The 26,985-nt window shown below is 37.2% G+C and overlaps 1 protein-coding gene across 1 annotated transcript in view; it reads left to right on the top strand.

Annotated features, from left to right (window-relative positions):
• The first annotated feature begins 756 nt into the window (after positions 1 to 756).
• Positions 757 to 26,985, top strand: part of RP1 (RP1 axonemal microtubule associated) — a 163,494-nt gene continuing 137,265 nt past the window's right edge. Inside the window, exons 1-6 of the mRNA XM_041473763.1 lie at positions 757 to 1,395; positions 2,710 to 2,885; positions 15,623 to 15,782; positions 18,395 to 18,481; positions 21,094 to 21,226; positions 26,134 to 26,285. Coding sequence (XP_041329697.1) covers positions 757 to 1,395; positions 2,710 to 2,885; positions 15,623 to 15,782; positions 18,395 to 18,481; positions 21,094 to 21,226; positions 26,134 to 26,285 — 1,347 coding nt within the window. The remainder of the gene's footprint in view (positions 1,396 to 2,709; positions 2,886 to 15,622; positions 15,783 to 18,394; positions 18,482 to 21,093; positions 21,227 to 26,133; positions 26,286 to 26,985) is intronic.

Below are 26,985 nucleotides of genomic sequence, written 5' to 3'. Positions count from 1 at the left end.
CTCCTGAAGAATACCTGAATTTTTGTATCTTTTTGAGGGACTTAAAGGCTTTTCTTTTACTAAAACCACCTTATTTTGTCAGTAGTTTTTTCATCTCAGTGTCCCCTAAGTATCTTTGTTGTAGTAGATATGTATTGTGAGGAAAAAACTTGTAATAGAAAAGTAAATAATATGTCAATTAATGATAAAACTTTACTCTAAAATATGTTTTGGGTCTTATTATGGTATAGATTACAGTGCTGTAAATCAGGAGTCTTTTCTCTGAATTCCATGGTTTTGCCTCGATATGAAACTAGTATATAAGATCAGACTGAATTACATTTTCTTTCAGTTTAGCTATTTTGGACTAAAAAAGGCATGAGCACAAATTGCTCCCTCCTAGTAGGGACTTTTCTTAAATATCTTAAATGTGAAATGTCATTAGCTTCATGCTCAAGAAAGGATGGACAGACAAACCACCTCCTTCTAAGGAAAGGTCTCTTGTACAAAATGATAAGAGATTTGAAATTACATTGGAGAGTTTTGGAAATACTTGCAAATAGAGCTATGCTAACTTAATCTGACAGTATTGGAGTCTTTGTGGAATTTAGTGATAACAGCTTGAATCCATTTAAATCCAGTGATTTTTGGCACAACACACTGCCGTTGGTTTCTCATAAATCCTTTTCCTGCACCTTTCAAAATGCAGATCATATTTTTACCAGTCACAGAGAAAGTTTTACATCCATCTCCTCTTTCTTCCAGATTGCTGTCAAAATGAGCGAAACACCTTCGAGCAGTTACTCGGCGAATCACCCAAACTCCTCCGAGAGTGAGCACAGTTTATCCACGCGCCATTTCAATGTTACCGAACCTGTAGTGGCAAAACGGATTTGTTTCTATAAAAGTGGAGATCCCCAGTTTAATGGAATCAAAATGGTTGTTAATAGCAGGTCTTACAAGACGTTTGATGCCTTGCTAGATAGTTTATCCAAACGGGTCCCACTACCTTTTGGAGTAAGGAATATTAGTACACCAAGAGGGAGACACAGCATCACCAATTTGGAGGATCTGGAAGATGGAAAATCCTATATTTGCTCGCATCAGAGGAAAATGAAGCCCATCAACCTGGAACAGGCCAGCAAAAAGCCACTGCCCTGGCAGATCAGCAGGCCTGTCAGTGCTCGTCGTCGAGCTGTGCAATTAGCAAGGCAGAATGAGGATGGGTTTGGCCATCGAGAAAGCAGAATAACAACTCCCAAAAAGATGCTTGTTTTCAAAAATGGGGATGTAAGACTTAGGCGCACCATAGTTTTGGGAAAGAAAAATACACAAACATTTGAGGCCTTTCTGGATTATATGAGTGAGTTAATGCAATATCCAGTTGCAAAGCTCTACACCACTGATGGCAGAAAGGTGAGAAAAAGGATGAGTACTGACATTTTTTTTCTGGGTGATTTTTTCTAGATTATTTTAAATAAAAAAGAAGTTGTATCCATGATTGCAACATGGTCCTGATGTATGATCTGATGTGCTAAATTTTCTCTGTTTACTTTCTATTCTTTTTCCCCCTTGGAAGGCTACTGATTGGAGGAAATATACTGGAATCTTGTGAACAGAGAGAAGTTAGTGAGGACACATTCATTTTAAGCAAAAAAGAAAAGACACTTTTTTTTCTCTTACTCAGACTTCTTTAAGGCATGCTGCCAATTCTGTACTTTTATCCATTTACACAAAACCTTCGTTTAGTGTTTACACTATTTATCTGGGATTTTTAGAACATGATTAGTAGCATCTAATGTCCACAGGTACTTTTATAATTGCATAAATGCAGAGTTGTTTGCCATTAATGACTTGGAACTCTGACACCTGATTGCCAATCATAGTTTCAAACCATGGACCAGGTTCTGTACCTCTAAACTCAGGTCTTGCATGCTGTTTGTATAATTTCATTTCAGTGTTTTTTCTGTCTGTTGTTTGAGCACAGAAAAACACGTATGGTTGCACTTAGCAGGTATCTAGAAAGAGAAATCTGTGCAGAAATTGAAGAGTTCAAAAGAAATCTGCTTACCCTTCACTTGTTGAATTTGGGTATTAGGCTGGGAAACTGTCCATATTACCTACAAGTTAGTGAAGTACAGTTTGTAAGCGTTAATTTGCAATATATTTTGGAGCATGCATTCAAAACTGTCAGACAAGGCTCTGAGCATCTTGATCCAGTCAGATCTGCTTTGAGTAGAGGGCTAGACTGCATGACCTCCAGAGGTCTTTTCCAAAGTATAATGCTCTGTGGTGGTGTCCTATTCCTTTGTGGAAGTATGATTCAGCTCCTTGTGCTGTATTCTGAATTTTTCCTCCACATCTTCATATGTATACCTACCTCCAAATGCATATTCATATTTCATGACTATGAACAATCATTGTGCAACAATGAAACAAAATTACATGTGTAGACACTTAAATTTTAAGAAAATTTTGATGTGGATCCAAGTTGCTTCTTGAAGTAATTATCCAATATATTTATATAACAAGATATATTCTCACAGAAATAGGAATTGCCTTATAGGAATTGAAAAATTAATTCCATGCTGTGATACATATTTAATAGTCTGCTGCAAATGAATGTAGAGACTAAGGAGTGAAGATATTAAAGCTTGAAAGGGATGAATCTCTTACATTATTTTTTGGTGGTTACTAAGGCAGAGAATTTAATGTTACTTTTTTTTCCAGGTTCCTAATCTTCAGGCCCTGATATTGTGCTCTGGAGCTGTAGTCGCAGCGGGGAGAGAGCCTTTTAAACCAAGCAATTATGAATCTCTTGGGTATTTGCGACCTGCTAAATTGCTTGGAATTGGAAATCGTGTGTACCCAAAAGCAAATGGCAAGTCAGAAAGTGAAAAGAGTAAGTTCTTTGAATTCATTTGTATTTTAATAATTTGTTTATCTCTTTCAGCATAAGACATAAACAGTGACAATCTTCCTAGGATCAAGGATATTCAGAAAGGCCAGTTGAAACTGTTTATATCTGCTGTGACTCTTCTATAAGCTTATGAAAGATCAAAGTGTTAATTTTCTTTTTAAAATGCAAGTTTCTGCTAAGTACTCCGCTACTATGAATATTTTGTTTCTGACAGACTTACTTAGAGCATGGATGAAAATTTATGAGTATATTTCACTTTAATTAATTTGATTGCCATTGTTACTAATTATTTGGTGTCATAATTAATAACAACAGTGGTAAAAGTAAAACCCCAGGCTACTTCAGGCTCTCATTGAGTTGCTTGGACAAAACTTTTGCTCAGTTTTCAGAACTTAACAAGTGGAGGTTTGGCTTGTCATGACTTTTCTTCTCTTGTCACATGCTCCACATAAATAGGAAAACTGGTATAGCATCCATCCACTCACAAATTCATTATGTTTTTGAAGCTGCTTTTGCCTAGAGTGTTGTCCATTCCTATATCCTCATGGCTGTCATATATATTTTTAAATAATTTTGGGAAAAGATACACAAATATGTACTTTCTCTTTGATTATGCACGGAATTGCTCCACCGATAGGATCAGGAAGAGTGTGAAGTGGCTGGTGGATGATCAAGAACATGAGGAGCTCTTGAGAGAAGCCAGGCTAGATGAATAGCCTGAGGGAAATGAACTGCTGTAGTAGCAGAGATGTAAGTCCTGTGAGAATTCCTGACATTAGAGCATCCTGTAGGGCTGAGATACTGTGTGCAGGAACTTCCTTAATCCAGAGTACTGTCTACTCTTGCTACAGCTCCATGCTGTACTGAAGAACCCAGGGAACACTATAGTTGTTACTGTACCAGGACTTTCCATAGTAACCCTGACAGTGTCATGGAGCAGGTCAACATATGACATTTGATTTCCATTTGCTTGAGAGAGTTCCATTCACATTTCTTGCACTTTATGCTCTCCCCACCAGGCTATTAATTTTAGTTTTTTTTCAGCCTTCATGTACTTTGACTTGCACAGCTTGAGACCTGTTTGCAGAGCATAACTAATGAGTCAAGAGAGAATGAATAAGAACATTTTGAGAATGACAGTTCTGCAGAAATGAAAGTCCTGCCTAGATTCTGCTTTGAGACAAAGACTGAGCCTTACAATTGTAGAAAACCTGAGTTGTTGAATATGATTATCTCCTGCTTCTAATTCTTAGTCAACAGCAATCACAGAAGGAGGGAGGAAAAACAATCCTCTTTATGTCTTTAACCTGAGAATTTAACAAATATAGGGTGTAGGAGATATCACTGATGATATGAAGCAGGGAAAATGAAATTTCAGCATCTTGGTTCCAATTCCATTTCCTGAGACAGAGAAGGTGAGATTTTTATTTTGTGAGGCATAAGTTCTAGTCTATGTTAGAAGAATTAGTACAAACTTTTGTCTCTTATTCAGTTCATGGTAAAGCATATGCTTGAGAAGCTTGCAAGGCCATTTTCCTGAAGATATAGGCATGTTTCTATGACAGTAATATATTACTGTAAAAGTATTGATGTGAAACCACTTAAAAAAACAAACTTAAAGTCAAGAAATTTAGATAAGTTAATATTACATCTGTTAAAATGCTTTTTGCAAGTGAAACCTATCTATTAAATGGTGGATCATATATATATATTTAGATATCATCCACATGTGTTTCCCTTGCACAAGTGGAAGACCTTGGAAGAGAACAAAATTTTATTCTTATCTCATGTTCTTTTAACTCTCAGCTCTTCAGTGACAGCTATGAAGGAAAGATGAGATAAAGTTTTTAAAAGACCCAAGTTATTGCAGAGTAATCAAAACATATTGTGGGAAAATATATTATGTATTCTAACACATTTTGGGCCACATTCAAAAATCTCTGAAGTTTAGAAGTATTCTCATAGACTTTGCTGACTTTTGCACCATTTTCTACAGTAGAGATGCATAAATATGTTCCAGAATGTCATGATTTAAGTTCAGATTTTACAAGGAGTTCAAGAACTTCAATGTTTACTTCTTTATAGAAGGTCAGAGGATTGCATATGGACCCTTTTGTCATGTGTCAGTGACATTACAAAGAGTAGTTACTCATGTACTGTAGATTGTTAAATTAAGCCCAAGGACATATATATTGACCTTGACTGACATATTTTAATACTAACTGTAAGAACTAGTAGGAAATGATATAATGATCACTAAAGCATGAAGAGGAAGTAAAGGTGGTAACTTGAAACCCAAACAAGTGAGCATCTATGAATCCTTTGAAAAGCTCAAGGCAACCTCAGCTCCCAACTAGTATGAAATGAGATCATCTAGTACTTTTTTTAGGCTTTGGAGCTTCAAATAAGATTGTAGTTCTGGCATTAGAAAGAACTTATTGTAAAATAAAATTAAGTGGACAAGTATTTAAATCTTATTTCTTTATTAAGACTTATATTTCTTTGAAAATTTCACAGATGAGTAGCAATACCCATGGGGTTTTTTTCTGTACTTTCTAATGCAAAATAAATAAAAAACCCAAAGTGTGTAAAATAACACACTTCATTATCATCTTTAATACTAATTTTTCTCCTTTCTTTTCTTTTGTTGCCTGTCCGCTGTCTCATCATCTGGATCCTTATGCATGGTATTTCTCTGCTCTGCTTTCTGTCCACTGAATGAATCTGTGTTCTTTCAATGTAATTATGGGTAGTGAGAGCAGAAATGGACTCTAGTTCAAGATCTCAGATATTCTCAGTTTCTTCTGATAAAGGATCCAGCAATGAAAACAACTCAAATGACAACAACTCAGAGTCTTCCTACGTTCTTGAGAGCCATAATGGGATAGGAGGAAATCGGTCAGTTATTGGTGAAGACTTATCTGTGGCACAGTATCAAGATGACATTGAAAAGTCTGTTCATGTTAATCAAGATGGCAGTATCACAGTGGAAATGAAAGTTCGATTCAAAATTAAAGAGGAAGAAACCATTAAGTGGACAACCACCGTGAGTCGTGCTGGCCTTTCTGATGACAAAAATATCTCCATCTGCAATTCTTCTGCAATGAATGTGGAAGACTGCTCATCCAATGTAAATACATCAGACTGTATAAATCCAAAAGATGCTCCACTTTTGAAGAGCTGCAGTAAAGGAGAGGAAGACTCTTTACAGCAATCCAATGAGGAAGTTTCAGAAAAAGAATCAGAATCTGATTTGAAAACTGCTGATTGTAATGTCTCTGAGAAGAACAATTCTGCAGATTTAGATGTAAGCAATGTACCTGAGGAAAACACCAAGCCTCGCTTTTATAGGCCTCCCACCCCTGGGCCAAGGCGTGTTAGACAAAAGAAAGCAGTAGTCGAAAGTGTCACCTTGGTATCTGAGAAAGAGGTTCAAGAGAAGACAATAGGACAGTTTTCCTACAGTGAGGAAGTAGAGAATGGAGAAAAAACGTCTGAATATTGCATGGTAGCTCATTCAAGCAGAAAAAAATCAAGTGTCAGTAATCCAAAACTTAATGAGATGAGTGACAATGGTTTATTAAAGCTGTCTTCAGAAAATATAAAGGAAGAAATGCTTTTTAAAGTAAGCCACAAAAGTAGTGAGTTAATAGAAACCACAAACAGGAAGATATTAGAAGTGCCTAATGAAGATGAATTGGTACAGAATATATTGGAGAAATCAGTTGTGGAACAAGGTACATATAGTAGTTTAGTATCAACCTCCAAAGGTAACATCAGTGGTTTTATGCCATCATCAAAAACTTACCAGACAGCTAGGCCAGGTACAGCAGATCACATCCATAAGTCATGTGATATTAAACAAATAAAAAGATCAGTGAGTTCTTTCATTACATATTCAGAATTATGTCAGTCAAAAGAAGAAATAAAATGCCAAGCTGCTGATTTAATAGGTATTTCTCAAGATTCAGCACATTCAGCCTGTGCTGGACATAGCCAGATGAAAATGATGGCACCTCCATGCAGTAAGAGTCCTACTGAGGAAGTAAGTCAAATAACTGGATTCTTTCCTACTGTTCCTGAAAGTGAGAATCAAACCAGTGCCATGACTGAATCTGTGAGGACAACACCCATTGAGAACAACCAGTCTGCATCATCCCTCACCAAAAAGAAGAAGAAGAAAAGAAAATCATCTAGCTTTCTAGAACAAGGTACATATGAAAATCAAAAGAATCAAGAAACTTCAGGGATAATGAGAAGTGAGGGACTGCATATCACACAGGATTCCACAACAGAGGCTGTGGATAAATATTCTGAAATGCCTCATAAAAAAGGATCTGAATATTTTGTAAAAAACAATGATGGATCTGCCAATTCAGAAAAAAACTTATATCCTGAAGATGAGTTTGATCACCAGGATTCAGCGGAACAAAATGTATCATCATCATCTAATAAAAAGAAAAGAAGTAGTAACAAGAAGTTAGCCAAGGTAAAATTGAAGTTAGGCAAAAAAACCAGTATCATTTCATCTGCAAAGAGTGAGGATGGTCTAATGACAGCTGCTTCAAACCATGAATCTGAGCACAATCAGAGTACGCTTAATACTGAGAAAGAAGGCACACCATATCTTATGACCAGTTCTTTCAAACAGACACCTAACTCATCAGTGACTTCAAAGCCATTGTCAGAAGTGCCAAAAAATCCTAGCTTTGAAAAAGAAAAGGAAAATAATAATTTGGAATATTTGCTATCAAAGAAAGATAAAAAGCAAAAGATGATGAAGAAAAATCTAGGTAAAGTTGTAAATAAGATAAATATGTCAGAGAGTGCCATTACACTAGAGGCTCTAAACCAGGAGGGTTTTCAAGAGAAGATTGTTGAGCATTCACGTGAAAACTATGTCCAAACTTGGCTGAAAAATTCATTCTCAAATTCTGTCTTACCCCCTATAAAGAAAAAAGAAGGGACTGTAGACAATAGCAATGCCTGCTCTTTTCCTAAAGAAAATACTGATGCTTCTATAGAAAAAGAAGCTAGATTTATCACAAATAATGTGCATGTAACTGGAAAAACACATCTACTTGAAGATAATCTAACAAAAATACCTTTAGAGCCTATTGGTAAATTGAGAATTTCAGAAGACTCAGCCAAAGATTCAGATGAAAGACAAACTGACTCTTTGATTCATTCTAGTACATCTCTACTAGAAGAAACCAAGTATTTACTAAAGTCAGAATTTCATCAGGATAGTAAGCTGCATTTGTTTCATGAAGCACATGACAATGATAAAAAGATGGCAGAAGTTGACATTCAAGTTACCAACGTATGTCAAAGAAAAAGATCTGAAGTTGCTGTTCAAGCTGATTGCACAATCGTTAGTGAGAAAATTGGAATTGAAGTTCAGAATAATTGCATGTCTAGCATGTTGCTTCATGAACTTCAATCAGCCTTGCTTGGTCTGCAGAAAGGACATAGTGGATGCATTGGAAAATCTTGCAGCTTTTTGGATCTTTCTCCTGCAGCTTTTGGTTCTTCCTCCAATGCCCTCTTAGCTTGGCTACTTTTACTGAATCTGAGAGAGAGTTTGATTGGGACAATCACAGATGATATGCAAAAAAATGCCTGTAGCTGTTCTGAAATATTTACGCAGTTAAAATGTCTGAAACAAACTGCAGCTATAGAACAAGCTGATGAACTGAAGGCTGTCTTCTCCCATCTCCAACAATCAACAGAAAATAACTTAGTACACTTCAGGAAGGAACTTGAAAAGCAGGGCTCACATGAGAATGTGCCCCCATCTGAAATTCCTAACGATATACATTTGCATGAACATGAAGAATCAGTTGAGCCTTGTATTGCGATGGACAGTGTTAATTCTGAAGAATCTCTAAAATTAACTGGGGAGTCAGAAAGCAGTTTTGATATAGAGAGTGATCTTTGTAAAGAAACAGAGACTTTAGACATGACTGCTCCCAAAACACTAGATAGTCAATATGCCAATACAAATTCAAATACATGTAGCCTTCCATCAGCTATAGAGACACCAGAAAGAAATGAAGAAATGCCTGGTAGCCTATATGAAAAAACTCAAGACACATCATTTATCAATGAAGAGTCAGAATCTTCAGTAGAACCTAATTCCACAGTTCATAGTGTAACTTCTAATGATAACAACTGTATTTTAGATCAGGATACTTCTGAGTTAGAAGGAGAAAAAGGCATTGTACCTGTTAGTACTGATAAAAGTGAAGATGAGGATGTTGATCCAAAGTCAACAGATATTGACAAAACCCCTAAAAACCAACTTACCCTAGATGCTGAAACTTCTGCAGAATATAATAATGACGATTATTCTGTACAGGGTGACAAAGAAGATGCAGAAATATCTGAGGAAACCTCTGAGAGGTTATCTACAGTCTCTCCATTATCATTTCGTTATGAATCAAAGCAAGCTACAGAATGTGACATGACTGAAGGGGAACAGAAATGGCAATTAGAAGAACTGGATAATAAACTGTGTTCTGACACCTCTCAATTAAAAAAATGCTTAAAAAGTCCTGCTACTTCAGACTGGTCAGATTACAGACCAGATACTGAAGAGAGTGATAATAACTTCAGAGCATCCAGTGACTTGACCAATGAAAGTGGGGAGGAAGCACTTGAAAAGCATTATAATACAGGCTATGTCAAGAGAACTATTGAAAGACTCTATGGCAAGACAGAAGCTTCATTTAAGCCTGACTTTCAAAAAGGATTTCCTTATATGTCGAAGGTATTTCAAGCAGATACTGAAGGATTCCACTCTGCAGTGGGGGAAAAAATAATTTATTTTTCTCAAGAATCTATGTCTTGTTCTGCACAGAAATTTTCGCATTCCTCACTACCATCACAAGAATATCCAGTAAAAGTAAACAAAGATGACAGTATATCAAGAAGAGAAAATACTCCTTTACCAACACCACAATCTGCTCTTAACAGAGAACAGACAAGTTATACTAATGACTGTTTAGGGGAATCTCCAAATCAACCTAGCATTCAGGCTAGTGAAGGTGAAGGAATATTGATAGATAAAGGCAAATGGCTTCTGAAAGAAAATCATTTGATAAGAAGGTCGCCACCTGAACAGGTTGGAATGTACGGTAATTTGGATACAACATCAATTGAAAGTGATGAAGTCCCATACTCTCACTTTGGCAATCTGGATCAGTACCCTGCCCTTGATGAGATTCCTTCTTCAGAACTTGAAGACATGGTAAAACCTCCTGAAAATTTTTGTAGCTACTTCAATATGCCTCATAATAGTGATTCAGACCCCTTTCAGGATGAGTCAAATAGAAAAGGCAAACCTAGTCGCAATGGCAAGATCATTCCTGCACCAAACAAAGACAAGACCAATCCATCAACCATGGTTGGTTCTACTTCCACACAGGCTGACACCAATTTTCCAGCCTTCTCATCTGTAGAATTTCGATTGCCTGATAATAAGGTGCATCCGTTGGAAAAACCTTCAGATGCTGTACCCATACAGTCTCAGCCAACTAGTGTTAGTAATGTTGATAGAAGTGCTCTTCATGAAGAAGATTCTCTGGATAGACTCCATGCGATATGTGGCCAACATTGTCCAATACTGATGGTAACAGTAACACCAATTAATGAGGAACAGAGAGGATATGCCTACCAGAAGGCATCTGATATTGAGAACCAGCTGAGTCCATATTTGTTGGCCAAAAAGAGCAAACATTTAGAATGGTCAGGTCAAGACCTGAGAGACAAAAATAGTCATGTGACTTTGAAGAATAACTCTATCAATAAGATTGTCAATAATATCTTTAATAAGTTTTATGCTGATAACACCTTAGATTTTATTAGTAACTTTGGAGTACTTGCATCCTCAACTTTGAAAGACACAAATATTTTAAGGGAGTTACATATTACAGAGGATATGAATGCAAACCCCATGGAAGCCAGAAATTGTCAAAATAGTGTATCTAAACACATACCCAGTGATCTTGTCACATGCACAAATACTGAGCTACCCAATGGAAAGACAAAAAAATGTCAAACCTTAAGAATAAATTTAATTTATATAGTTGGGGAAAAATGTTCTCCCATGTTGGCTGATCCAGCAGAAACCTGTCATTCTGAAACATTTCGGAAGTGTGACACTTCCCTAAATAGCATTGAACATAAAGCCTCTGAAAATCTGAAAAACAAAAATGTCTTTCCTACAGAAGAAGACAAAGAAGAAGTTGTTTACTCTTCTACAATGAGCAGTGGGAACAGTAAAGACGAGAAAGACTTGTAATAAAGATCTTAGAATTTCCATTACATTAGATTAGTGAAAACATCTTCAGAAAAAAAAATCATATAACAAACTGCTGAATGGCACAACCAATAAAATTCCCAGTGTGAATAACTAGATAAAAATAAGTCACAATTGTATATCAGTGCTGAAATACAAATATTAATTAATTTTTTATGGGAACCACTATACGAAGAAAAGTTGTACTTCCAAGGCAATGATTTCTTGGATAGGAAACAGTTTTTCCATGAAATATTATCTTTTAAGTGGTAGTGGCATACCGATCGTCTAATTTTAGAGAAATGTCGGCTGCTTTTTTCGACTGAGAACTGAAATTTGAAATACCTGCCCAAGATTTAAGATAAGATTTTTATATTCCAGGACATTTGAGAAGGAGTTTGAAAAGTGTGTTTCAGTAGAAATGCTTTTCCCAGAAGAAAATCAACTGACACTTTTAATTTAAAATGAAAAGTAGGAAATACTATTCAAATGCTGTCATAGAATAACAAGTAGGAAACAGAAGTCATGTTAATTTTATATAGATATACATGACAAAATTGCTGTTTGAGATTTTAAAGGCCAGCTGCAGAACATGTATGTAAGTAAATAGATTTTTCCATGTAGGCTCATCCAAACACCAAACAAGGAGGCCGATTTAACTCAGAGGACACTAGAAAAGGGGCATATTTAGGAGCTGAGAATGGAGACTGTTTGCTATGGACTTCCTGACTGCTCTTGCCATATTTCTTTCTGAGACAGCATCACTTACTCTTTAAATTGTTCTACATACACACTGAAAGTTTTAGTTGTGTGTTCTAACTTAACCTCTGTCTGTACTTTAGAGATTGTATTTGTGGTTTTGTTTTGTTTTGTGTTTTTTCCTTTGTTTGATTTTTTTTTGTAAATATGTTGTATTTTGAGAATCCAAGGCATATGCAATATGTTCCAGGATCTTTCAATCTGTTAGAGTTATTTTGTGTACCTGTTTACAACATTTTTTAATACTGCATGTATGTAGTAAGCACCTATATATGGTTTACAAATTTCAGTAAATGATGTAACGCACGAAATTGGAAAATATTTAATGTATATTGTGGTTAGGGAGAGTGTTTCAGTTTTTTGGTTAGATTTTAATTCCTAATACTGCACAGTACTCCTCTTCATTGTTAGTGAAGTCAGAGATACACCTGAAAAAAGAAGGTGCCGCTATTCAGGTAGAGAACGAGAATTTGGCCATTCTGTACTGTTGAAGACTCTGTCTAGAACAGCTACATGTACATGATGTACAGGGCTGATAAGCCCTGGGTCATGATCCTTTGGTTATCCAGATTGGGGACCTAATAAAAGGCTGACGCAAATTGCTCTTGGCCCAGAGGTGTTGATTGTGTCTGTGTGGGACAGAAGGCACGTGGAAGGGATGTAGAAGTTGGATGTGAAACAAAAGTGGTTTGTAGCACATGTAGGAAACCTAGAAGCACCCAGTTTTTCAGAAGTCCAGTGGCTGATGTATTTCCCCCTAAATAAATATTTTATTTCTGTTGTTTGAAGTGGTGTATATTATGTAATAAACGAATGCTATAACTCTAAAGCAAGCTGTATTGTCTAATGTATTTCACACCAGATAGCTGTGTGTTATTTCCTATGCTGCCCTTGTTTCTGACATTCTTCTGTCCATCTCCACTTATTTTGGTGTCCTCCTTCACATGTTTTAGAACTGCTCCAAGTGAAGAGTCTCAATGGTATTTTTTCATCCCTTGATCCGTCGACATAGAAATAAAATCTTTGTTTGAAAAATGTAACTCAAAATTGCTAGAATCCATCTGAACACCATACAGCATTCTGTGCTGTAAATAATGTCTAAATTATAGGTAAATTAACAGCTATGTATGTCTCCACCACTCACAGTCTTTCTGCTGGATTCACAGCACTTTGTGCTACATTCACAACACTTCAGTGTTTCCAGATCAAGGTTCAGGAGCCTTTAATCAGATCCTTATTACTGAGTTACTGAGGGTTACTGAGCAAACTAAGCATTGGAAACATGAGATGTGAGGTACTCCCTCAGGATACAATTAGCAGAGACCACAGCAAGTGGTGAAATTAATATTAACTGATAGACTTGGTTTTGATTTCTGTTAACTGAAAGAGAAGCAATAAAATGGTCAGCTCAGAGCAGGGCAAAAGGTTGACAGTGAGATGTACCATACTGTCATAGGGTTTGTATATTCATTAGTGGTACAGGGAAGATCAGAGAATTGTGGAATCATTTAGGTTAGAAAAGATCTCTGAGTCCAACCATTAATCCAGAACTGCAAAGTCCACCATCAAGCCATGTCCCCATGTGTCATGTCTATACATCTTCTAAATACCTTCAGGGTTGCTGACTCACCCACTTCCCTGGACACCTTCCAATGCTTCACAACCCTTTCAGTGAAGTAATTTTTCCTATCCAATCTGAAATCCAATCTAAACCCTTCCTGGTTCAACTTAAAACAAAAATAGAGAATATCAGATGTCTGAGATGCACAGATAAAATGACATAGTTTTCATAGTTAAGATTGTAGAAGGCTGAAGAGAGGACCTCACAATGCTAGAGGAACATACTGACTGACAGAGGCAAAAACTCCATGAGGAGTAATATGAGCTACTTTAGTAGCTTAGAAAAGCATTCAGCAAGCATTCTGGGATTTATAGAGAGTATGCCATACATCAGGAAGGAATTCAGTTTTTATCTTGCCATAATTTAAAAAGAAACAGCCAACATAACATATAGATCACAGTCCCAGGAACTCTCAGTTTGTCTAGTTCAGCTGCTTGCTAGAGGGAAATGACACAATTAGGTAAATAATTTCACTTAATTACTAAATCTGATTTGAAATCTTTTTCTCTGTAGTCATTGCAGTTTCCACTAGAGAGATGTTCTGGAGGTTGAGTCCTGCTTCTGATGTCTGTCTTGAATGTTTTCTAGTTTCCATCCTCAACCTGCTCATAGTTAGTTTATATACATGTCCCAAAGCCATCACTGTAATTTACTTAGAAAAGCTTCCTTGGTATCCATCAACAAAATCAGACATTTTCTCAAGTTTTTCTGCCATATAAATATTTTCTCTATTTCCTCTAATCATCTGAAATGCATTAGGCATATTTCTCTTAATTATAAGGATGTCAGAGGAAAAGAAGACCATTTAATTGTTCAATGTAACACTACTAAACAAGTACCTTGGCTTTTATAGCACTAATGGTATAAAATATCGTTAACCTAATTGCAATGTTGATCCACTGTGAGAGTTATGGGGAATAGTTAATACAATTTTCTCACCTTGTATCACAGATTAGGCCCTGTCAGAACTAAGCCCCACTCAGCTGCTTCCTTACTTCTCCACCACCGGGATTGGAGAGAGTAAAAGAGAGAAGATTCATGGGTTGAGATAAAGATTAATAGGTGAAGAAAAAGGTGCACACACAAGCAAAGCAAAACAAGGAATTCAATCATCAGCTAATTTCAGCTGAATGAATTGTTTGGGTTGCAAGGAGCGTTAAGACCCATCTAGTTCCACCCCCCCTGCAGTGGTCAGGGACACCTTCCACTTAGACTCCATCCAACCTGGTCTTGAGCACCTCCAGAGAGGAGGTATCCACAGCTTCTCTGGTCAACATATTCCAGCGCCCCACCACCCTCACAGTGTAGAATTTTCCCCTAATACCTGATATAAACCTGTTATCTTTCAGTTTGAAGCCATTGTCCTTTTCTTGTGACTACATGTTCTCGTCCCTCTCCATCTTTCCTGTAGGCTCCCTTCAGTTACTGGAAGGCCACCCTGAAGCTTTCTCTTTTCCAGGCTGAATAAACCTGATTCTCTCAGACTTTCCTCCTAGCAGAGGTTCTTCATCCGTCTGATCAGCTTGTCTCTAGATTTTCTCCAACAGATCAACGTCCTTCCTGTGCTGGTAAAGCTTCAGTGTGTTCCAAACAAGCTGCTACATCTGTGTAGCTGATCACACCTTTGCAGAGATACAGATCATTTCTTAAGCAGTTCACTTTCAGCAGAGCTAATTTTCTTTCAGGGTCCCTAATGTTTAAAGCTGTCATTAAACAGCACTGCACTGAGTAGAGCTGATATTTCCAAAGTAAGGAGAACCCCATATTTAATACAATATTTCAAAATTGTGTTTGAAAGGTGGTCTACATTGATTCAAATTTCACTTGGCCATAGAGGACATTGAGAATAAAGTATATGAATGCAATCTGACATTTCGTGACATGCCAAACACAGCAAACTCAATATTTGCTTGCTGTAATTTTGTGAAACACATATTTCATTGACATGCTATTACTTAGAATTTTGATTACCAAAATGCATTTTATTTAAGAATCTTGAATTTAAGTAATTCAATGAGTCTTTTTATCTTTTGATAGCTAGGAAATGGAATGTGTCAGTCCTCACCAGTGATGTGCCATCTGCAGGAACAAGCTCAAAGGTTTACATTGCATTGTACGGGGATCGTGGCAGTTCAGGTCCTATTTTTCTTGATGGAGAGAAGGGAAAATTATTTCAGAGAGGCAATGAAGACATCTTCACAGTAAGTAATATATATTCATTGTGTTGCCCTCTTGCTTCCTGCCAGATTGCATGACATTTCAAACTCCATGTGATAAAAAGGCAGCTTTTCATACATTGCACATATCTAGAAATGAGAAAGGAGACTTAAATGTAGAGCTAAATTTAGTATCCTTTTCCACTCACTTATCCAAAGCTTATTTGATTCAACATGTTTATTGTCTGTTGAAGAACTACTGTTTTATTTGCATTGTGCCCAAGAAAATGCCAAGAAACATGCGACAACAGATACTTGTTTAGTTTGCAAGTTTGAAACAGGGCTACAATATTAAAAATTAAATGAGGAACTGAAGAATTAGGATATGGAATAAAATTTTAACCTTGTTAAACACCTGCTGCTTTATTGAAATGGTTGCAATAGTTGCATTATAACAATAGTTATAAAAAATTTTATACTTGTAATAAATCTATCTGAAACTGTTTCCAGTTACACTAACAAATTCTTCCTCAATCAGTCTTATAACATGGTGATTTAAGTGAGCCAGACTAGGTCCTTTATCACAATCTGCATAGCTTGTGTGTGTATATAGGATTGTCAGGGGTTGTCTACAGGTGTCTTCTATAAGGCCATATGACAAGTAGGTGCTTCCATCATTAGTATCCAGCATAGCAGCTCCCCTTCTGAGAAAAGGTGTTTGATGCCAGCATTGATGAAGAGCTCACCCCGTAGATGTTTGGGATGCAGGAAGTGCAGTTCTTGTCCCTTTTCTCAGAAGAATCCAGCTGATAGAGAATATCATTCTCTATCCATGATACCAAAACCAGCTAGATTGAAAGGAGTGGATAAAACAAGAAAGCAGGTCCTGACAGATTAAAAGACCCTCTTCACAAAAGATGTTGATGGCTGTTTCCTGTTGCCATTACTGAAATTAATGTCACCATTTAAAAGTCACAATGACTTTTAAATGCAAAATATAGAGCACAGTCCCATTGTTTGAGATCTAGGATTCCCCTGTTAGGCAAGTACCCATAGCACTGAATACAATTAAGGAGAACCTACTCTGAAATGTACAGGAAGAGAAAAGGCTCTCTGAGTGCACTGTATTTGCACATAACTGTGGTCTGTCCTCACTGCTCTGCCTCTTTATCATTTATAACACTGAGTTCAGGGTAATTCATGATACAGGTAACTCAGTTCACACCCATCTATACAATGTCAATGAAAACACGAAAATTAATTCTATGGAAAACAACAGGAGAGAAAATCAAGCCTACATTATAACAAAACAAATTATACAGTGAGGAAGGAAGACTGATGGTGTACTTCCAGTTCCTTGAAGATAAGCTTTCTATTTCTATACTTAAGTTCAGAGTAAGGTTTGAATAACCTTCACACAAAGTTATTCCCTCAGCACCCTCTTATCTGTACTGGACATATTCATCCAGCCTGCCCAAAAGCTAATCTTTCAAATACAGCTTTTTAACCTGATTTAATTGAATTTTTTTTGTAAAAAGAAGCATCAAAGCTGAACACAATTGTTTCCAAAAAATTGTAAGGCATACACTCCTGGAGGAGTAGGGAGAAACTCAGAGGTATATGGGAGTAAAAATAATTTTGGAGCAGGTCACTAGTATAGATGCTAAACTGAGACATGTTTTATGGTCAAGACACTTTTACTTTTTAGTCATACATATGGTCTCTATTTTTCGGGTTCCCTAACGTCGGGGTGACCCCGAGCCAGCCTGATGGTCGAAGAAAGAGTCGGAGTTCTTCGTTTGTGGTTCTCAAGGTCATTTATTGTTGCTTATCTAAGATGTTTTTTCTCCAGCCCACCACAGGCCTGTCTGGCAGGTCGGTCTGAGGCATGTTACCCGCCTCCTGGGCTGGTGCTATCTTTTATACTAAAAACTATATATGCTATGTTTACAGTTATTTTCCAATACCTATCACCTATGTTAGACAGTGACTTTCTTCTCTTAAACCAATCTGTGAGTGCCAACATCATCTTGAACATGGATGCCAGGGAGAAGAAAGAAGAAGGACAGGGCACGCCCAAATCCCTCCATCTTGGACCCTCTGACCCCCATGTACAGAATTCCAAACTCCCCTGTACAAGGTTCTAAACCCCCCTGTACATGGTTCCAAAATTTTCCCTTCACCCCCTGCTCACTACTACAATGCTACTTAGGCTTTTGTGACTTGTGACTCTTCATACAAGGTTGGTAATTTCTCCCAAGGGCTAAGATCGAGTTCCCAAGTGTTTTTGGCCTTCTGCCAGGGCTCATCAGCCCCCTGTCAGGGGCCCAAGCCATCCAGGTCACCCAGAGGGGTGTCCTGGGTTCTGACATCTATTCAACTCCCTCTGAGGCAAATATTCAGCCAGAAATTACTACAGCAACTTCCTGAAGATTTTTAAATGGGATTGGCAGGTCAATGGGATTTTTGAGGGCTGTCTTTTAGAAGACCCAGATGTCTAAGGATTATCTGAAGTAAAATATGTTGGAAAAGCTTGTTTAAATGTCAGAATATTTAATTCCTCGAATCAAAAGTCTCACCTTACAGTTCATAAAGGAATTTCTGTCTTTTCTTTTTAACAAATGTTCTGTGTTTCATTAGTTGTGTTTCTTTTATAGGTCAATACTAGGAACATAGGACATCTCTACAAAATACGTATAGGACATACAAATGCAGGAAACTCCCCTGCCTGGCACTGCAAAGAGGTAAAAGCAGTGAGAAAGAATTTTATCTGTCCAAAAGCAGTCACTATGACAGTGGATTCAAAATATGAGTAAAAATAATCCCTGGGACTATATTAGCCTCATCAAATGCTTTCACCTTCATTTAAGGGATTACTTATGAAGGAATGGTTTTGTGTGGAATTAAAGCAGCTTATGATGTCTGGGTTGGCTGTTTGGAATTTAATACATTATGTTTCTTTAAAAATGTGTGGCTGGGCAGCAAGGAAGACTGCTTAACTTAGCTACTATACTCTGAGTCTTCTACAGTCTTTGTATGCTACAAAGTGCCTGCAGTTTGTTTGAACCCAGCCTAACCAAGTCCTCCCCAAATCTGTGGCTGATGCCTATGGGTCCCTATGCACAGCACCAGAGCTACATTGCAAATGTTTCTAGTTCTGTGTCTCTGACAAGAACAAGACAAGAAGAGGTCCTTTTCCTTCCTCATGTGAAAAATATCTTGATGCAGTTTAAGCAAATATATTAAAACAAAGAGAATGAGCTGGTTACGTTTCAAGGTTTGGTTGAGAAGCATAGTATAGAGGTTTCTGGACTGGAAATTAAAGGATCTGACTTTTATCCTAATATCCATTGTGATACTATGTGTGCCAATTATATCCTATGCATGCCTGAAACCCTTCCATCTTTGTGCCAGAGCTTCTTATCTTTCAGTTAAGAGACTGCAGTTTATGAAGAGCTTTAGAAGCTGCTGGTAAACTCAATGTTTAAATTATATTTCATGATATATCTAGATCTATCAAATGCAAAGTGCCCACTGAAGTCAAATATTCATTGATCAGTGCTCAAAATCTGTGGCTATTTGACGCTTCTCTTTACCTAGGCCTGTGACTCAGAAGGAAAAGATCTGGGAAGTGTTAACTGAAGTTTAAGCAAGACCCTGTGAGCTCATATCTCTAGCTAGTTCATGTCTACACTGAAATATAATCTATCCAAGACTAAATTGTTATCACTCTTGAGAGATTTCCTAATAGAATTATAGGGATTATATCTCTTTAGATTCAAGTGATGACTGCCTCATTATAAAACCTAGCTTCTAGTTTTACAACTGTACTGAGTTTTGGAGACAGAAATTTAAAAAGGAGAGACAGAGGAAGTCTGACAAAAAACAAAAAGAAAGAGAAAAAATGAAAAGTTATTATTAACCTTCTTTCCACCTAGGATATATTAATTGAAATCAACAGTAAAATTTAAAAAAACCCCAACACTTCAGTGTGTTTCATTAGTTACTTATTTATAAATTTCAATTGTCTCTTTGTGGAATCTCAGCCAATCAGATACAGTTTTTAGGGAGTGATTCATCAGCCAGGGCCAGGTCATTCCCTCTTTGCAACTTTGGGCAGAAAGCAAAAGAAAAGAAAAAACAAAAAGGAAATACATTCAAATCTTAAAGATAGTGTTTTTTATGGTTCAGAGACAAAGGAATACAGTCATTGATTTCTAGACTTCACACAGGAGAAGACACCTACAGACACTTAGCATCACTGTTTCTACATTTCTACATTTTTTTCAGGAAGAACTAAAATTAAAAGAGTGTCTTCTAAACTGCAGAGTTAGTTTCTGGTAGTTAGGCACACTAGTCCTCTATCAGTGTTCCAAGGTTTCTGTGTCTGTATCTGTACTGAGACCTGGAAATGTCCACAGAGGTGCTGCTTTGCAAATCCAAATTTCCCTTTCAGCCTTCATCAGCAGATGTCAACAGGCTAAGGTGTGCCAGGTTTTTCAGACGAGATGAATCTTTGTCTTTAAATTTTAATATTCAAGCAGCAAAAGAGATAAAAATGTTTCCAGTAAATCTGAGTTTGTTCAATATTCAAATTAAGGAGATTAGATTCTGCAAAGCACAGGGTGAAACTACAAGTAGGAGCGTCTTCCCTTCTGTCTGCTGATCCAAAATCTAGTGTAGATATGGGTATAAATTAGCATAATCAGGGACTATTGGAACATACAGCAGCCTCTGAAGTGCTTACTAAGGAATACTTTGAAGTACAAAATAACCTCTTTTCCTCCTTCAGCTGGTTTACATATGGTCCTTTTGCTGCTACATGCTTGAAGCTGGGCATGGAAGAAAATAATGTAGGACATTGTGCAGGCCCATTGGTGTTGGGGCTCGTTGAGGTACTTTCATGGTTTATTTATGTCACAAGGAGTGTTGAAGAATCAACACCTGTCCCTTTAATTCCTGCTCTGATAAAAGTATAAGGAGTAGAGATACAAGCATTTACAAACTTCCTCTGGTGAGAAGTTCTGTCTGTGGTAAGCCATGTCACCTAGCACCAGCCCCCATGGATGTACCAGCTGGAGCAACAGCTGGAGCTTGTGGGAGTGTTCCTGAGCTGACAAAAACCTGTTTCTCAGTTGCACTTGAGTTACTCTGCCCTGAGCTTTCAAATATGACTGAACCAAAAGCCAGATTTGGGCAGCTGGGTCCAAGGAGAAGAAATGCTCCAAATCCATGGGTTTGTGGTTATTCTCAAAGCTCTACCTGCACAGATTTCAACAGCATCCCACAAGCTTAATGTTCTGTTCCATCTGTTCTGAGATCAGCAAGTTAAATTGGAATTCTTGGTGCTACTTAGGTGCAGTTGCTGAACCTTTTCTCAGGGGACCAGTTCTCTTTCCCCGCACATCGATGGCTGGCCAAGGACCAGGCTGATGGGGAAATATCTGTGGAGCTTCCTGTTTTCCAGCAGGGTCAGCCTATTCTTCCAGGTAAGCACAATACCACATCAGCAAAGTCAGAGCCCAGACTGATGTCGATAGAGGCAAGTTCATTGTTTTTCATCAGGCCCTCTATTACTTTTTGTCTGCTGCAACACTTTTTCTGCTTTGCTTTCCTGTTGTTACTGTGCATACTCAGGTGAAAAGTTAAAAAGCACTGGAAAAGAAATGAGAGAGTCTTTAATGCTTTGAATTTCACATGCTCTTAAAGTAGATTTCTTGTTTGGTAAGATTTCCAGTGCTTATGTTTGGTTTAAAACAAAGACAGTAGTAAAGACATGTCAGACACGTAACAACCATGAAGCCAGCATATGAGCCAGATCACAAACTCTGTTTTCAATAACTGAGGATTACAGCTCCAGTGTTACTGTTGTAGCTGCTGTTTCAGTCTCTTTCAGGTAAATGGCTCAGACTTCAAGAATATTTTTAATTTTTGGATGTGGAATAAAACTTTCAGAATAAATATTTTGGGAGGCTGTAAGTGTTAAGATCTCCATTATTCACAGAGAGATTGTATTGTAATTCTAAAGATGAATGATTCCAAAGGATATGAAAATCATTGGGTGTTGCTGCTGTTGCACTGTTTTAGTGTCCTGCTCTACCACACCAGTCCCTGATGTTGCTATGTGACCCCTCTGCTTGATCAGTGGAAAGAGGTAGAAAGTCTGTCCTTGCTCCTCCCTTCTCTCTAATTGGCATTGTCCTTTTCTGGAAAATTTCTAAGAAAATTACAAGGGCTTAACAAGAGCAGTGTGTCCTGGGAGAGATGTGGGTGAGGGAGCAAGAATGCTGTGGCAAATTCCCATTCTATTGGGGTGTGATGCTAGAGGAGGAAAAGCCATAAAACCACTATTATTACTTGTGCTAGGACTTCACTAGAAAAAGATCCACCTGGGACATGTCCTCTTCTCTTCCCCACAAAAATCGTATCAGCTGCAGAGGACAAAATTAATGGGATGAGAGAAACTTCCATTCTAAGTTCTCTAAAAACTATTAAACCCTTTTTTCAGAATGTTTAACAATTTATCAGTGCTTTATGGTGTGTCTATGGTCCCTTGTGTTGATCTTTCAAAACTGGAATCTTAACAGGTATTTCAGTGGTAAGAGGTATTGTGGGTGCAGGCTAGAGGAAGAGGATATATACAAATAAAATCGAGGGGCAGAAGTCCAGAGAATGGTCCATGGATGTGGGAAAACTTACCTTGGGACAGTTACTCTTGTAATAAAGAGATGGGTGGCCTGGAGTTATATTTATGCTTCTCTGTGATGTCTGAGCTCTGAAATTAAGAACCTTAAGAAGATCAGAAAAAAACAAGTTTGTGCCTCAAAAATATGTTTTAAGGGAAAAAGAATAATGGGAGAGATTTCCCCCAGTACTTAGCAGATGACAATGACTCATAAGATGCTCTAGAGAGAGAGGCCCATCCACATGAACCATAATGATTTTTGGTCTTGGGTGGTCATGATCTCCATGACAAGAGAAGCCTCAGAGGCACTCAGCCTGCTTCTTCATAATTTTGGTCTCTTTGGTCAGGAGATCAATACTGTTTTTATAGGGGAACATACAAACACACTGGTATAAAAATCAAGTGCCTCCTCACCCCTTTGAATAAATGCTAATTAATGATGATTGATGTATTGTATTGAATATGCTCTATTATCCTATTTGCAATATATTTTCTTCCCCAAACATGCTCTTGTTTAAATATCCTGAGACGCAGACCTCGAGAACTTAGCAGATGACAATGACTCATAAGATGCTCTAGAGAGAGAGGCCCATCCACATGAACCATAATGATTTTTGGTCTTGGGTGGTCATGATCTCCATGACAAGAGAAGCCTCAGAGGCACTCAGCCTGCTTCTTCATAATTTTGGTCTCTTTGGTCAGGAGATCAATACTGTTTTTATAGGGGGACATACAAACACACTGGTATAAAAATCAAGTGCCTCCTCACCCCTTTGAATAAATGCTAATTAATGATGATTGATGTATTGTATTGAATATGCTCTATTATCCTATTTGCAATATATTTTCTTCCCCAAACATGCTCTTGTTTAAATATCCTGAGATGCAGACCTCACTTGGTTAGCACATGGTGCTGATAAGCCAAGGTTGGGGACTCAATCCCTATTATGGGCTGTTCACTTGAGAATTGTAGTCAATGATTCCTGTGGTCCCTTCCAACACAGAATATTCTGTGATTCTCTCAACATCCTAATTTTTGGGCTTTTTCTGAGTAGCAGCTCTCCTTGTTTCTGAAATGAAGATACAATGAAAGATTTTTATTATCGAGTAATCTTTGTGCATGAAAAGCACAAAGGCACGCTTACAACCAACCCCTCAATCTGCATTTTGTAGTTAACAATTTCTCTTTCACACAAGGGAGGAAGAAAAGAGCTTCTGTGCATTTCTGCCAGCTTCAGTGTAAAAGGGGTCATGCAGAAGGCTTTGGAGAAGGCAGTTTCATCTCTGATTTAGTAATTGAAAGATGGCTCCTGTGTCTTTTTACCAGTGTTATATTTCTGCATGAGACAGTGTAAAGGGAACACAGCTTTTAACTTCAGAGAAGATAGTTTGATAACAGAACAGTGAAGGGATCTGGATTCAATGTGAAAGAGAGATGATGAGAGGCACTTTAAAACCAATTTCTGAATAAAAAGAGGCTGAAGCACTCTCTGATTTAACATTCTTTTTTACTCAAAGGAAAAACATGGGAATTAAACTGTTACGAAGTGTTACATAAAAACTTTGTTGTTATAATGCTGGAGGACTGAGCAGCATTCATTTGATGTTTTATCCTCTACCATTCTACTTTTGTCCCTGTCTGCTCATGGTTTATGACACAATCATTAATTATATCCTGAGAATAAACCAGGGATACACAGTATTCGTAACTGGTGGACCTTTGCTTTTCTTCTTACAGGAATTAGAAAGCAGATAGTTATTAAAGGAGCAATAGAGCATTTTTGTGGTCCTATATATGGAATTGTTGATCTAGAGAAATTAATTCTCTCCCTCTGCTGTGGTCTGTTCATGGGGCATGTGTTCATGTGGGTGCTGCAAAGAAAAAATTGGACAAGTAAATAGATCAGGTTGTGACATGTGAAATTATATGGGTAAATTGCAGTATGAATTAAATTCATACTGCAATTAGTATTAGTAAATAGTTTTTACTATTAGTAAATAGTTTTCATTTGGCAAATTTTCATTTGCCAAATGAAAACTATATTAGTATTAGTAAATAGTTTTTACTATTAGTAAAAGTATTTAAGTATTGAGACAGGCATACACTGGAAAAGATATTGCCTGATTATGGTGCTAACTCAAGTGTATCAAAAACTTCTGTGTGTTAAATTTGGCTGGCCTTTGCCACATATTTCAGAGGAGCTCAGAGGCTTGATCTCAAAATGAGTTAGCTCTCACACCAGAAGGAAATTACCACTAGTGTTCTGTGTGGGCACATTAAAACCTGTGCAGGTTCTTTAATGTTTTTGCTAAATTATTACCATTATTCAAATTGAATTCTTTAAAGATAGTTTGTTTAGTAACAAGCACAAAAAACCCGTGTAAATAAATGAGAGATAATCATGAAAAATATAAGGACGAATAGAAAAATTGTAACACCTACCAGCCACCTAGCATAATTGCAGATATGTACTGACAGTGAATAAATCTTCAGGGCTTGTAAAAGGAAAGTGTTTGACCATCAGAAAAGTGAGATCTGGAAGCAACCTCCTTCAGAGAATTACAGCCAAGCTTCATAACATGTTTCAAATAGAAACTGACAATTGAATGATGATAATGTTGATGTTGTTTCGGACCCAGTGGTTCAGAAACTCTTTTCTGCTTGCAAGACAGAGAAGCACACAGACACCAACCCTTGGAAGAAGAGCTTGTGTGCCAGAAAATGAGGTTTTTTCTTCCCCTTTAATTCTCTCTGTACCTCATCTGGTCTAACAAAATATTGTTAGTGTATATTGACATAAATTTTTCCTTTCCCATGTTAATACTGAAGATTATGATTGCATGTTTTATCTTACTTCTGAATTTTATGGAGTTCCTAAGTCTGCATTTTAAGGACCACAGTTTTATATCAGTAGACATTTTTATGTAACGTAGTCTTTAGTTTCATCATATTTTAACTCAAATTTAGCTCTACTTGCAATATCCATTCTTATTAAAGAAATGATTTATTGAATTTAAATCTTAATTATTCCATCCTAAATTTATATTCTTTAAAGAATTTCCATATGGAATATAGAGAGCTTAATTATCCCTGGAAACATTCAAAGTCAGGTCGGACATAGCTCTGAGCAACCTGGTGTAACTGAGGTTGTCCATGAAAATGGCAAGGGCTAGATGGTCTTTAAATGTGTCTCCCAAACCAAAACCATTCTATGATTCTATCCTGTAACATTAATTGTTAAAATAATAAAACAGTGCAGTGTTCTAAGTTTTGAGGTTTTAGAAAACTACAATTATGGTGCTAGATTTTAGCCTACTTGGTCAACCAGTGCATTCAAATTGTTAATGGTTCCCATTGCTTTTTATAGTTTTGATCTCACCACTTATGGTGACTCTAATCTTGGATTTACATTACTTACTTTTCAGTTTATGATGATTTCAAATGATGCTGAAGGACCAAGTATGCTCCTCGTCATTTAAAATTAACTTCTGTTTGCATTCCCCACAAATGACAGCCTGGGACACAACAATGAACAAAACAACCATAAAAAACATAAAATCTACTTTGTGTTTTATTTTATTGAATAGGTTTCTTAAAGTTTTATACCCTGTCCTTGCCACAGATATCTTTGGACTCTACAGCCATCTAGATGTTATTGTAACTATATAATAGTGGTAATGATATGAAAAGTTGTCATCTTTTATTCTCAGTGACTGTTTACAAAGTGCACGTGACAACAGGAGACTTGTGGAACGCTGGAACTGAGGCTGATGTCTATATTTCTGTCTATGGAGAAAGAGGTGATACAGGATCAAGACAGCTGCTCAGGTCACAGAAACCCAAGAAATTTTTAAAAGGACAAGTAAGGGAAAGGGCATTTTTTTGATATGTTTGTCTGGCTTTTCTCTCTCGGGTGGGTGGTGATTTCAAGAAAGATGCAGTTAGAAAAGAGATAATTACTACATTCTAATGGCTCTCCAAAATTCCCTAATCAAGTTACAAATACTTTCTAAAGTTATACCAGTGCTTTTGGAAGTGAGAATTTTAATTTATAAAATTCTATCTATGATGCCTTTATCATCACCTAATATTTCCGATGAAGATCTTGTGTCAGCACAATGGGCCAGGACCAGGCACTAATTAGCATAGACTCCATGCAGTCACAGAAGGACAATTATCATCTTGATGAAGAAACCCATGCCTTTATACCCTAGTTTTCTAGAGATGGACCTAATTGGTCCTCCAATCAAAACACCATCACCATTGGCTAATTAAGAAACCACCCTTTGGTAAACAAATCTCCATAACACATTCCACATGTTTACAATATCAGGTGCAGGAAGTGAAGGTAAGAATTGTTTCTCATTCTTTTCCTGATCTTCTGACAGCCTTTCCCAGAACAATGGCTGGGAAAGTTGTCTGTTGCTGTCTGTGACCAGAGAGCTGCTGCAACAATTTTGACAAAAGTTATATTGACAAAGTTATAAGGGTTATATAAGACAAAGTTATAAGGGTTTTTGGGTCTTCAGAATTTTGTAGCAGAAGAATACTCTGCTTTTTAG

This window comes from Pyrgilauda ruficollis, unplaced genomic scaffold (assembly GCF_017590135.1).
Source record: "Pyrgilauda ruficollis isolate IOZ18807 unplaced genomic scaffold, ASM1759013v1 scaffold30, whole genome shotgun sequence".
Taxonomy (NCBI): domain Eukaryota; kingdom Metazoa; phylum Chordata; class Aves; order Passeriformes; family Passeridae; genus Pyrgilauda; species Pyrgilauda ruficollis.
The sequence above is the reverse complement of the archived record's forward strand: the minus strand, read 5'-3'. Positions and strand labels throughout refer to the sequence as shown.